The 10,968-nt window shown below is 37.9% G+C and overlaps 1 protein-coding gene across 1 annotated transcript; it reads left to right on the top strand.

Moving 5' to 3' along the window:
- The first annotated feature begins 1,197 nt into the window (after window positions 1–1,197).
- On the top strand, window positions 1,198–3,475 carry LOC127137989 (uncharacterized). Its single transcript, XM_051064398.1, has 4 exons — window positions 1,198–1,905; window positions 2,140–2,229; window positions 2,371–2,820; window positions 2,996–3,475. The coding sequence occupies exons 1-4, from the start codon at window positions 1,198–1,200 to the stop codon at window positions 3,473–3,475; spliced, it is 1,728 nt and encodes a 575-aa protein (XP_050920355.1).
- Window positions 3,476–10,968: the final 7,493 nt, after the last annotated feature.

The raw sequence follows: 10,968 nt of genomic DNA, 5'->3' as shown, positions 1-10,968 counted from the left end.
ATCCAAATTGTTCCACATGTATTCCGCATCACTTTTCAAGTCATGGATATTAATCCTGCTTATAGTTGTCTTTTGGGACGCCAATGGATATATGCTATTGGGGAATTGACTTCTACTTTACACCAAAAAATTAAGTTTGTCGTCAACAACAAGCTCATTATTATCTCAGGCGAAGAAGATTTCATTGTCAGTCAACTCTCCTTCTTTAGATACATTGAGGATGATGAGGATTGCATGGAAACATCTTTCCAGGATCTCGAGATAACCAATGCCATGTTTATGGAAACGAAGGACCCAGTTGATAAGACCAAATCATCATTTGCATCTTTAAAGAGCTCCAAATCAACAATTGAAAGTGGGGGCCCTACATGTTAGAGGCAAGTCATCGATATCAGCGAGAAAAAGGACCATTTCGGTTTGGGGTACAAGCCTTCTAGTAATAAAGAAGCCTTGGTCCCTGTAAAAGACCGCATACAAAGCATCTAGGATGTGTTCCTCAACACAGACTATGTCCATGGAGATCGAGTCAGTGCCATTGAAGATGACACCATAGAGGAAGAAATGCCAAATTTTATATACTGGTGTGAAGCATCCTTGACAAATTGGGAGGCAATTGAGATCCCCAAAATCTTTCTCGTGTCGAAGTAATTGTGTTTTCCTTTATTTTCAAATCCTAAGCTCTGCCTAAGGCTAATGGATCATCTGTAGGACCACTCTAATTTTCAAATATCATTATGATAAATAAAAGAAATTTTGTTCAAATTCTTATTGTTCATTTTTTGCTTTTCTTTTCAAAAAATGGCAACCTTTTCAAAAACTACAAAAATATTATTTTATTTTTTTGCATTTTAATTTCCATTTTTTTCTAAAAGCAATCGTTCAAAAACATGCAGAATAATCAATAAATCAGTTGAATCCGATGACCTTACTACTTCCTATAACTTTGAACTCCCTGTCTACCATGTGGAAGAAGAAAGTGAGGAAGATTGTGATATCCCCGAAGAGATGGAAAAGTTGCTCGAGCATGAGTTGAAAGCCTTTCAGCTACATCAAGAGCCAGTGGAGACGATCAACCTTGGCACAAAGGAAGAGATGAAAGAGGTCAAAGTTGGGACTACATTTGGGACAACCATCAAGGAAAGATTGATCAAGCTGCTACAAGAGTATCGAGATGTATTTGCATGGTCGTACTAGGATATGTCAGGTCTAGACATTGTTGCTGTTGTGCATAAGCTTCCGCTTCAGCCAGACTTCCCGCCAGTGAAGCAAAAACTCCAAAGAACAAGACCCGACATGGCTCTGAAGATTTGTGAAGAGGTCAAACGTAAATTCGATGTTGGTTTCCTAGAAGTTGCGAAGTACCCTCAATGGGTAGCTAACATCGTGCCTGTGCCCAAAAAGGATAACAAGGTCAGGATGTGTGTCGTTTATAAGGATTTAAACAAAGCTAGTCTGAAGGACGGCTTCCCTCTGCCACACATTGACACCCTATTAGACAACACTGTTATGTTCGTTATCTTCTCCTTCATAGATGGATTCTCAACTTATAATCAAATCAAGATGGCCACAGAAGATATGGAAAAGACCATGTTCATTACCCCTTGGGGAACACTTTGCTATAAGGTTATACCTTTCAGACTCAAGAACGCAGGAGCAACTTACCAAAGAGAAATGGTCACCCTCTTCCATGATATTATGCATAAGGAAATTGAGGTTTATGTCAATGATGTGATCACTAAATCTCAAAGTGAAGACGATCATATGGACCACTTGCATAAGCTATTTGAGCGCCTCCAAAAATTCCAACTACGATTGACCCTTGCTAAATGCACTTTTGGTGTTCGATCACGAACGTTGCTTGGTTTCATCGCTAGTCAACGAGGAATTGAGGTAGATCCCGACAAGGTCAGAGCAATACAAGAAATGCATGCTCCACATACCAAAATAGAGGTCATAGGTTTCCTAGGATGATTAAACTACATCTCCAGGTTTATCACCCATATGACTGCTACGTGTGAGCCCACATTCAAGTTGCTTCAAAGAGATCAAGCAATTGAATGGAATTCTGACTGCCAAAAAGCTTTCGAGAAAAACAGAGATTATTTGTAAGAGCCTCTTATTCTGATTTCACCTGTTCAGGGGAAGCCATTATTTATTTATCTGACTGTGATTGAAGAGTCAATGGGATGTGTGTTGGGACAACATGATGAAACCGAACGGGAAGAACATGTCAGTTACTATATGAGCAAGAATTTTACCAATTTTGAAATCCTATATTCAGTCTTAGAGAAAACTTGTTGCGCTTTAGCATGGGCCGCTCGTCATCCGAGGTAGTATAGGATTTGTCATACTACTTTGTTAATCTTAAAGATGGATCTAATAAAGTACATCTTTGAGAATCTTGTCTTAATTGGAAGACTTGCTCGTTGGCAGATGTTGTTGTCCGAGTACAACATCCAATACGTATCCAAGAAAGCTATCAAAGGAACTGTGTTGTCTGACTACCTTGTACACCAACCATTCGAAGATTACCAACCACTGAAATTTGACTTCCCCGATGAAGATATTATGGAAGTAAAGGATTATGAAATCCCAGTACCTGAGGAAGGACCCGAGCCAGGATCTCGATGGAAGCTCATGTTTGATGGTTCCTCCAATTACATGGGGTATGGAGTGGGAGATGTTATGATGAACCCAAATGGTGGTTATACTCCTTTCACAACAAGGTTGTGCTTTGATTTCACGAAAAATATAGCAGAATATGAGGCGTGCATCCTGGGTATTAAAGGAGCAATTGACCTCCGAATCAAAATCCTTGAGGTATATGGTGACTCATCTTTAATAATCTATAAAATCAAAGGTGAATGGGAAACTCGTGATACCAAGATGATCACATATCGCGATACACTACTTTGATGATATCACCTTCTATCATATCCCGGGGATAGAAAATCAAGTAGCTGATGTTCTGGCTATGTTAGCCTCAATGTACCAGGTCAGGTTTTGTAATGAAGCACCACTCATTCAAATTGAGAGAAACGATGAACCATCTTACTGTCAATTGGTTGAAGAAGAGGCTGATGGTAAACCTTGGTTTCACAACATCAAATGCTATATGCAAAATCAGGAGTATCCAGCAAATGCTACCATCCTAGACAAGAAAACTTTGAGGAAGATGGCATCCAAATTCTTCCTGATCAATGGTGTACTTTACAAGAGAAACCATGACATGGTTCTGCCTAGATACGTGGTTAGACACGAAGTAGACATGTTGATTAAAGAGATTCATGACGGATCCTTTGGAATCCATGATAATGGGCATGATATGGCGAAGAAAATCTTAAGGGTTGGTTATTACTGGTTGACCATAGAGTCTGACTGCTTCAACTATGCCAGAAAGTGTCATAAATGTCAAACTTATGCTGACAAAATGCATGTACCACCAACACTTCTAAATGTTTTGACATTGCCTTAGCCTTTCTCAATATGAGGCATAAACATGATTTCTGCCATCGATCCTAAAGCTTCCAATGGTCATCGTTTTATCCTGGTCGCCATCGATTACTTCACCAAATGGGTAGAAGTTGCCTCATATGCCAACATGACGAGATAAGTGGTCGCCCATTTCCTCAAGAAGGAGATTATATGTCGTTATGGGTTCCAAGTCGGATCATCATATACAATGGGACAAACCAGAACAACAAGGAAATGAAAGAATTATGCGAGAGCTTCAAGATTAAGCACCATAAGAGGAAGTAAACTTCAACATTGAGCACTATTTTCTCTATATTATAGTAAATTATGTTTACTTAATATTTATTAGTAATTTTTCACATCTGATTAATAAAATTATGATACTATTATGATTACTTGAACCTTGACAGAAACATTTTCGACCATTAATCTAGTTTTACGTGCTATAAAACTTTTGCCATGTGTGATTATGTTCTCCCAAAATTTCTGAGGGGTCGCTTAAGACGAAGTGAGCTAGTTGGTGAAATAGGGAACAAAATAGTTTGAATTTAAAACAGACAATTAATAACGTAAATTTAATAAAATAAAGAGATTAAAACTGTAACTTTATTTTAATAAAGACAATTTATTGTATAAAAAGTAAAAACAAAAAGGATGAGGGAACATATAATTTAACCCATCAAGAAGCTAGCAAATTTGATAGTTGGACATGCTCATCCTATCTCTCAAAAGACTTTCAAAAACACAAATTAAAAGTGAATCCTATCAAGTGTTATAATAAAAAAACATACATTGTCAAATATATATGCACATGCATTTCCCTATATGAAAATGTGAGATATCTTTAATTTAAAGGAGCATATAGTGTCTAAAATATTCTTCCATTTAATTAAAAGATGAAAAGGGACAATATTCACATTAAAAAAAAGCATGAATGATCAACATTTAGTCAATTTCAAGGTAAATATTTCTCCAATTGTTCATATTAACATATTTGATAGCAAACATTATTCTAAGCAATTCAACTTGAAAGGAGGTGCAAACTCAAATCTTAGTTGAGAATTTTGGTGCACAAGGTTGAAGATGAAGATGGTGAAGATGGAGAGATAAGAGAGAGAGAAATAGATCAAAATAAATTTTAGAGAAACTCTATTAATTAAGTTATGAAATTATGTTACACGTTTGGTTTATATACACAAACAATAATGCCACGTAGGCGAAAATGACCTATACTAGCTAGGTTAAGTTTAACAAAAATAATACTACAACCCAGAAGCTAAAACACACTTCTGAAACAACAACCTCAAAATCTTATGCTTATGATTAACAATACTACTTCTGAATATGGATTACTTCTAACATCATCCCTTAATTCATATTCATCTAACTAAACTCTACAACACCAATTCCATCCCTTAGGTGGATAAAGTGTCCAGTCTTCACAACTTTAGTTAGCACATCTGCAAATTGCTTTTGAGTACTACAGTGTACAACTTCTAGTACTCTATTATGAACCTTATTCCTCACAAACTGAAACTTTATGTCAATATGCTTGCTTCTTCCATGCATCACTGGATTCTTGGCAAGGCTTATGGCTAATTTGTTGTCAATCATCAACTTCACATGCTTGTTCCTTTGATCTTTAGATCCTGCAACAAGTTCATAAGCCAAATAGCTTGACATGAAGACAAAGCATCTGCAATATACTCGGCTTCACATGTTGACAATGAAACCACTGGTTGCTTCTTGGAGCACCAAGAGATATGACCTTCCAACGTGAAGAAATATCCTGAAGTACTTCTTTTGTCAACTCAGTCTCCACACTAATCAGAATCTAAATAGCACATCAGTCCTGATTCAGACTTAACACTAGAACGGAATAACACTCCATACTTCAGAGTCCCCTTAATATACCTTAGAATCCTGACAACAGCTTGGTAATGTGACCACTTTGGTTTGTTCATAAACCTACTTACCATTCAAACTACATAACAAATGTCTGGTTTGATGTTACACAATTATCTCAATGAGCCAACCAACTATTTAAAAATTATAGCATCTACGCTATCACCCTCAACATCAAAATCCAACTTGTGATTCATTTCAGTAGGTGTGATTGCAGTCTTGCAATTTTCCAGCTCGAATCTCTTCAGAAGTTCAAGTTCATACTTCAAATGATGAAAAAGGATACCTTTCTCAGAGTACAAAATCTCCACCCCTAGAAAATATACCATATTTCCCTAATCAGTCATCTCAAACTCATTCATCCGCACCTTCTTGAACTTCAGTATCTCATCTGAACAACTTCCTGTCAGCAATATATCATCAACATAGAGACACACCAGAATCATATTTCCTTCAGAAGTTTGCTGAACATAAACGCCATACTCAATCTCACACTTTCTGAATCCTTGGACCTCGAAAACTGAATCAATTTTCATATTCCAAGTTCTAGGAGCTTGTTTCAATCCATACAACACTTTATGTAACATGTGCACCATCCATTTCTAATTCTTTTCCATAAATCTAGGAGGTTATTACTTGTATACCTCTTCTTGCAATGGACCATTCAGAAAGGAAGATTTCACATCCAGATGTGTCAGCGACCAATTCCTATTTGCAGCTATAGCAATCACCAATTTGATTGTTTTATGTCTTGCTACCGGCGCAAACAATTCAAAGTAATCTAACCTATATTTATCTAGAAATACTCTTGCAACTAACCCTGCTTTGTGTTTTCTAATCGATCCATCTGGATTCAATTTCACCCTGAAAACCCATATTATGTCGATGGCTTTCTTGTTCTTTGGAAGCTTAGTCAACTCCCAAGTATTGTTTATTTTTTCTTTCTATAGCCTCAAGTTCTTCTTTCATGGCCTTCAACCACACTTTCTTCTGGAGCGCTTCTTCAACATTAACTAATTCAGAGTCTACTAACATGGCACATTGAATGACCTCTCCCTTAGAGTTAACTTCAGTATCTTATAACATGTCAAACTCTGCAAATCTCCTTGGTATTTGTCTAAATCTTTATGGCCTCTGAACTTGTTCAAAATCTTCTTCAGATGCTGGAACAACATCAGATGCTTGACCACCTCCATAAGTTGGACCACCTTTAGAAGCTCCACCTTAAGAAGTTTAACCTCCTCTAGAGTCTTGACCACTAGAGTCTGGATCATCATCAGAATATGAATCAAAATAAGATTCACCTTCAAAGTCAGACTCACCTTCAGAGTCACCTTCAGAATCATCTTCTGATTTTGAGTCATCTTCAGAACCTTCAGATTCTAAAGTATCTTCATATGTTAACTCAGGTGTTGTCACTACACTAGGGTTGGATTGAGACTTATTTCAGTCCCACGCTTCTGATTCCTTCAAAATGACGTATCTGCTAACTTCAACCTTATTAGTTGATAACGCGAAAACACATCAAATAAATGCCTTGATTTACACTCAAAGATCATACCATTTTAATTAATATCCCGATTATTGCGCAAGTATTCGTGTTATTTTTCCAGGTATTTAAATCTCCATGCATTAATGAGCAAAATGAAGAAAAGGAAGAAAAAGAAGAAGAAACATATGAGAAAGCACAACAAAAAGCAGAAAACCAGAAGATGCAGAATTTGTTGATGTGACGACCATCACAGATTCATGACGCTCGTCACGACCCAGACTGTGACGACCGTCACAGGCCCATGACGACCGTCACACGGCCAGAATCTGCGCTTTGAAACAGTCAATCACAGGCACCCAAACGTGCCTAAATTTCCTCCAACAACTTGACTCCCCCGGATTCCTCATTCAAACCAAGTCTTCCTTGAATATCTCAACCACCAAGACCTAAAAGAGCACTATATAAAGGACCAAAATGGGAAAAATTGGAGAGGCCTGCATTCACACTTACGCTCTGCAATTTAGTTTTACAGCTTTCTAGCTTTTAGTATTTTCTTTTCAGCAACCTTGTTTCCGTTGCCTTATTTTATTCGCCATTCTTTTTAGAGTTTCCCTTTTTTTCCTTTCCGTTTTCCAGTTAGCCATAGTAGTGGTTTCCTACATTGGGGAACTACTACACTTTATTTAATTTTAGTAGTAATTTGTATTGAAGAAGCAAAGCCTACCGACTTGTGGAGGACTGTTCAAGTACTCCAAGAATCGCTATACTCTGTTACTTCGATCTCCAGGTTTTTATTGAATTATTATTATTATTTCCCACTTATTATTATAATTATGTTTGCCGCAATGTCGATCTGTTTATGCCTTGTGTTTGCCTTATTTAACATGTCCGGCTAAATTACCGGTATCGGTATGTAGCAATTTAATCAGATGGGATTTAATAATAACCGGTGAAAACCTTTTTTCTCAAAACAATCTTTTAGGCTGAAGTTTTTAATTTAAATTTAATTAACTTTATCACAAAAGCGTGAAAATCTATTTAGTACGGTTTTTCCACGAGAGTGGGAAATTTACTAAGGTGAGAACCAACAATTGCGAGAGCGTGAGGCTCGAGCTGGATAGTAAAAATTAGGCATTGAGTTTAAAAACAGCGAGAGCACTTTAAAAGCAATTAGAACTTATTTATTTTCAAAAAGTAATTTTAACTTCAAATGGGACAGTGAGAGCGTACATTCTGACTTAAAGCTATATGCCGAATTAACAATCACGAGAGTGTGAGATAAAAGCTTTTTAAATAAATATTTTCTACTGAGAGATATTTGGAATTTAAACTATTCATCGGTGACTTATCAAATCTCTGACAATTAATGCACTGCATACTGATTCCTTCCATCAATTATTTCTTAAAACTAAATTTCCCTTAGATTTACTATTTTGCTTCCAAACTTCTACTAATCAATTCTCTTAGCTAAACATAGTGACGTTAGTAACACTAGTTTGACCATAGGTCCTTGTGGGATCGATATCTTTTAAAACTAAAGCGACTGGACTGTGCACTTGCAGTCAAGTACCCGACAGACTATATTTTATATATAGCCAGATCAAGCATCAAGTTTTTGGCGCCGTTGCCGGGGACCTGTTTTAGTCGAATAGTGTGGTTCTTTCGTTACCCAGTATAGACTAAGGCACTCTTTTCTCTATTCCTATGTATCGCCCAAAGTTTCTCTACGATTATCACTCCCAGTATTTTGAGGAATCGCAAGATTCCTATAAATCCAACCTGGAAATATTGATGGAGGATTTCATTGATACGCAAACTCACTCTAGGATAGAATCTATGATGGAACGCTTTGTGGCTACACAAACTATTCAGAATGAAGAATTTAGAAAATAAAGTCTCTATACTAATGAAACCCTTACGCAATTGAACATTGTGGTCGAGTCCCTCGTCACTCACAACGAGGCATTGGAGACTCAAATCTCCCTACTTGGGCAGACGCCTCTAGGACCTTTCCCTGAGAAACATGTGGATACGGTAACAATCACCAGTGAAAGATTTACCGAAAATCCTAAGGAGAGTGATAATGAGGAGGGTTCAGGTGAGAAAAGAGTAGAGATTGAGAAAGTTCCATAAACACCACCCGAAAGGGAGGTTGTCAAAGAGGTGGAGAAGGAAGAGTTATGTGTTGTTCCTCCTCCCTATAAATCACCAATTCCTTTCCCGCGAAGGTCTGTGGAAGTTAAGGTAGACCCCAAATCCGAAAGAAATGAGGAGCTATCAGAAAATATCCACACCAATGCACCTTTATTTGAGACCCTGAACAAGAAGAGAAAATTAGAAGCCCATGAAATTAGGGAACTAATTAGTATAAAAAGGGGAAAATCAGACTTTGAGGTGGTGTTCGCAAAAATTGAACCTAAACCTGAAAAGCTAGTTCTCAGGATAGAGCCAGAACCACCACCACAAGTTCAGAAGGATAAACTACCTCGCAGAAGAAAAAGAAGAAAAGGTGACGGATATGAGAGATGGATTGATAAGTGGCCATGGAAATCAAGGATAATTAAAAGTTTGACCGAGGATTCATCCTCGAAAGAACCACCATGAGTACTTACACTCTTGAGCCGCCGCGCTATCAACGTAAAACATAGCGAATATTTCTTGTTTTATTAATGTCAATTTTTCTCTCTATCCATTTTTTTCTTTCTTCCCTTTCATAAAGTCAATCTGTATTTTTCTTTAATAACCATTACTGACTTAATGCCAGTATCTACTTGAATTCATCGAGCTACTGACTTTCATCATGCAACAAATAGATACAGTTTTCAGAGGCAGAGTTCAACGAAGGCGGTATGATTATCTAGCCTGGAAGGATATGGCATTGACTATATATTATGATGGACCGCCCATGGATAAATTAGGCATCCGAGATAGCATCTTATTTATGTTTAACCAACTTGGGTGGGAGAACGTAGCTATTAAGAGACGGTTTATCACGTACCGTGAACTAACCTTAGAATTCCTGAGCTCCCTTGTATACAACCCCGAACACGGACTTAACAAAGGCTTGGTATCCTTTAGTTTATTTAGCATGGACTTCACCTATACACGTGGAGACCTTGCTGACCTCCTAGGATTCCGTAGTGGCCCTTTCGTTTTTACTACCCGTCAGGAGGACCTAATCGATGACATCGATCTAGATGACTTCTGGGGTATCATAACTGGAGAGTCCAACCCTAACCCGAATGAGATGCACTCACAAAAGATCCATAACCCTGCTATCCGATACTTTCATAAAATACTGGCCCACACCTTATTTGGTAAGGAAGAGAATAACACCTTAGTGTCCCGCGATGAACTCTTCATCTTGCTATGTGTCGACCAAGGTCGACACGTCAATATCGTAACATTCATGATGGAAAGATTTGTTCACCTTGCTAAGAATAATCGTACCCCAATAATCATAGGTGGCCTAGTAACCATGATAGCAGACGCCATCGGACTTGTACGCCTATTTTATGAGCTTGTACCTTTTGGAAACATCTGACCCATGGATATCGAATTTTGCTTTAACCGCAGAATCATAGGAAACATTGGGACGGATACCTTTGATTATCTAATCAGTAACGAAGTGGTTCGACTATTCACCTTGCCTAACCATGAGAAAACGAGTGTTCACAACCGCAATAATTGGCTTTATGACTTAGAGGAACACCCTATTGATCCACCTTCACCTCCCGCGACTCCGCCTAAATATGAGTGTATCAATGACCCTATCCATATGGAAGAATCTGACCCTGAAACACCTCCCAACTATTATAACATTGATGAACCGGTTCCTCCATCATATGCTGATAATCATGCCATGCTCATCACCCGTCTGAATGGTTTTCAAGCTGACATCACAATTGTGAAAGAAGAGATAAATCTCACACGCTTTGATGTCTTGGGCCTGATGGATATAGCCGTTGAGCAGTTTCATCATCTGAACGAAGTTGTTGCTGCATTGGGACAAAATCGTGGCTAATACTACTAACCACTGATTTCTCCTACTCGCACTAAGCAATGAGGACACTGCTTTGTTTTGTGTGGGGAGGGAG

The sequence above is a fragment of the Lathyrus oleraceus genome, chromosome 4 (assembly GCF_024323335.1).
Source record: "Lathyrus oleraceus cultivar Zhongwan6 chromosome 4, CAAS_Psat_ZW6_1.0, whole genome shotgun sequence".
NCBI classification, from domain to species: domain Eukaryota; kingdom Viridiplantae; phylum Streptophyta; class Magnoliopsida; order Fabales; family Fabaceae; genus Lathyrus; species Lathyrus oleraceus.
Note: the sequence above shows the minus strand (reverse complement) of the source record. Positions and strands in the feature narration are given on the sequence as shown.

Excerpts from the sequence above, each read along its gene's own strand:
- LOC127137989 (XM_051064398.1), top strand. The coding sequence starts at position 1,198 with ATGTCAGGTCTAGACATTGTTGCTGTTGTGCATAAGCTTCCGCTTCAG. Across the intron at positions 1,906-2,139 it reads TTGAGGTAGATCCCGACAAG|GGGAAGCCATTATTTATTTA; the intron begins GTCAGAGCAATA and ends TCACCTGTTCAG. Across the intron at positions 2,821-2,995 it reads TCCGAATCAAAATCCTTGAG|GTCAGGTTTTGTAATGAAGC; the intron begins GTATATGGTGAC and ends TCAATGTACCAG.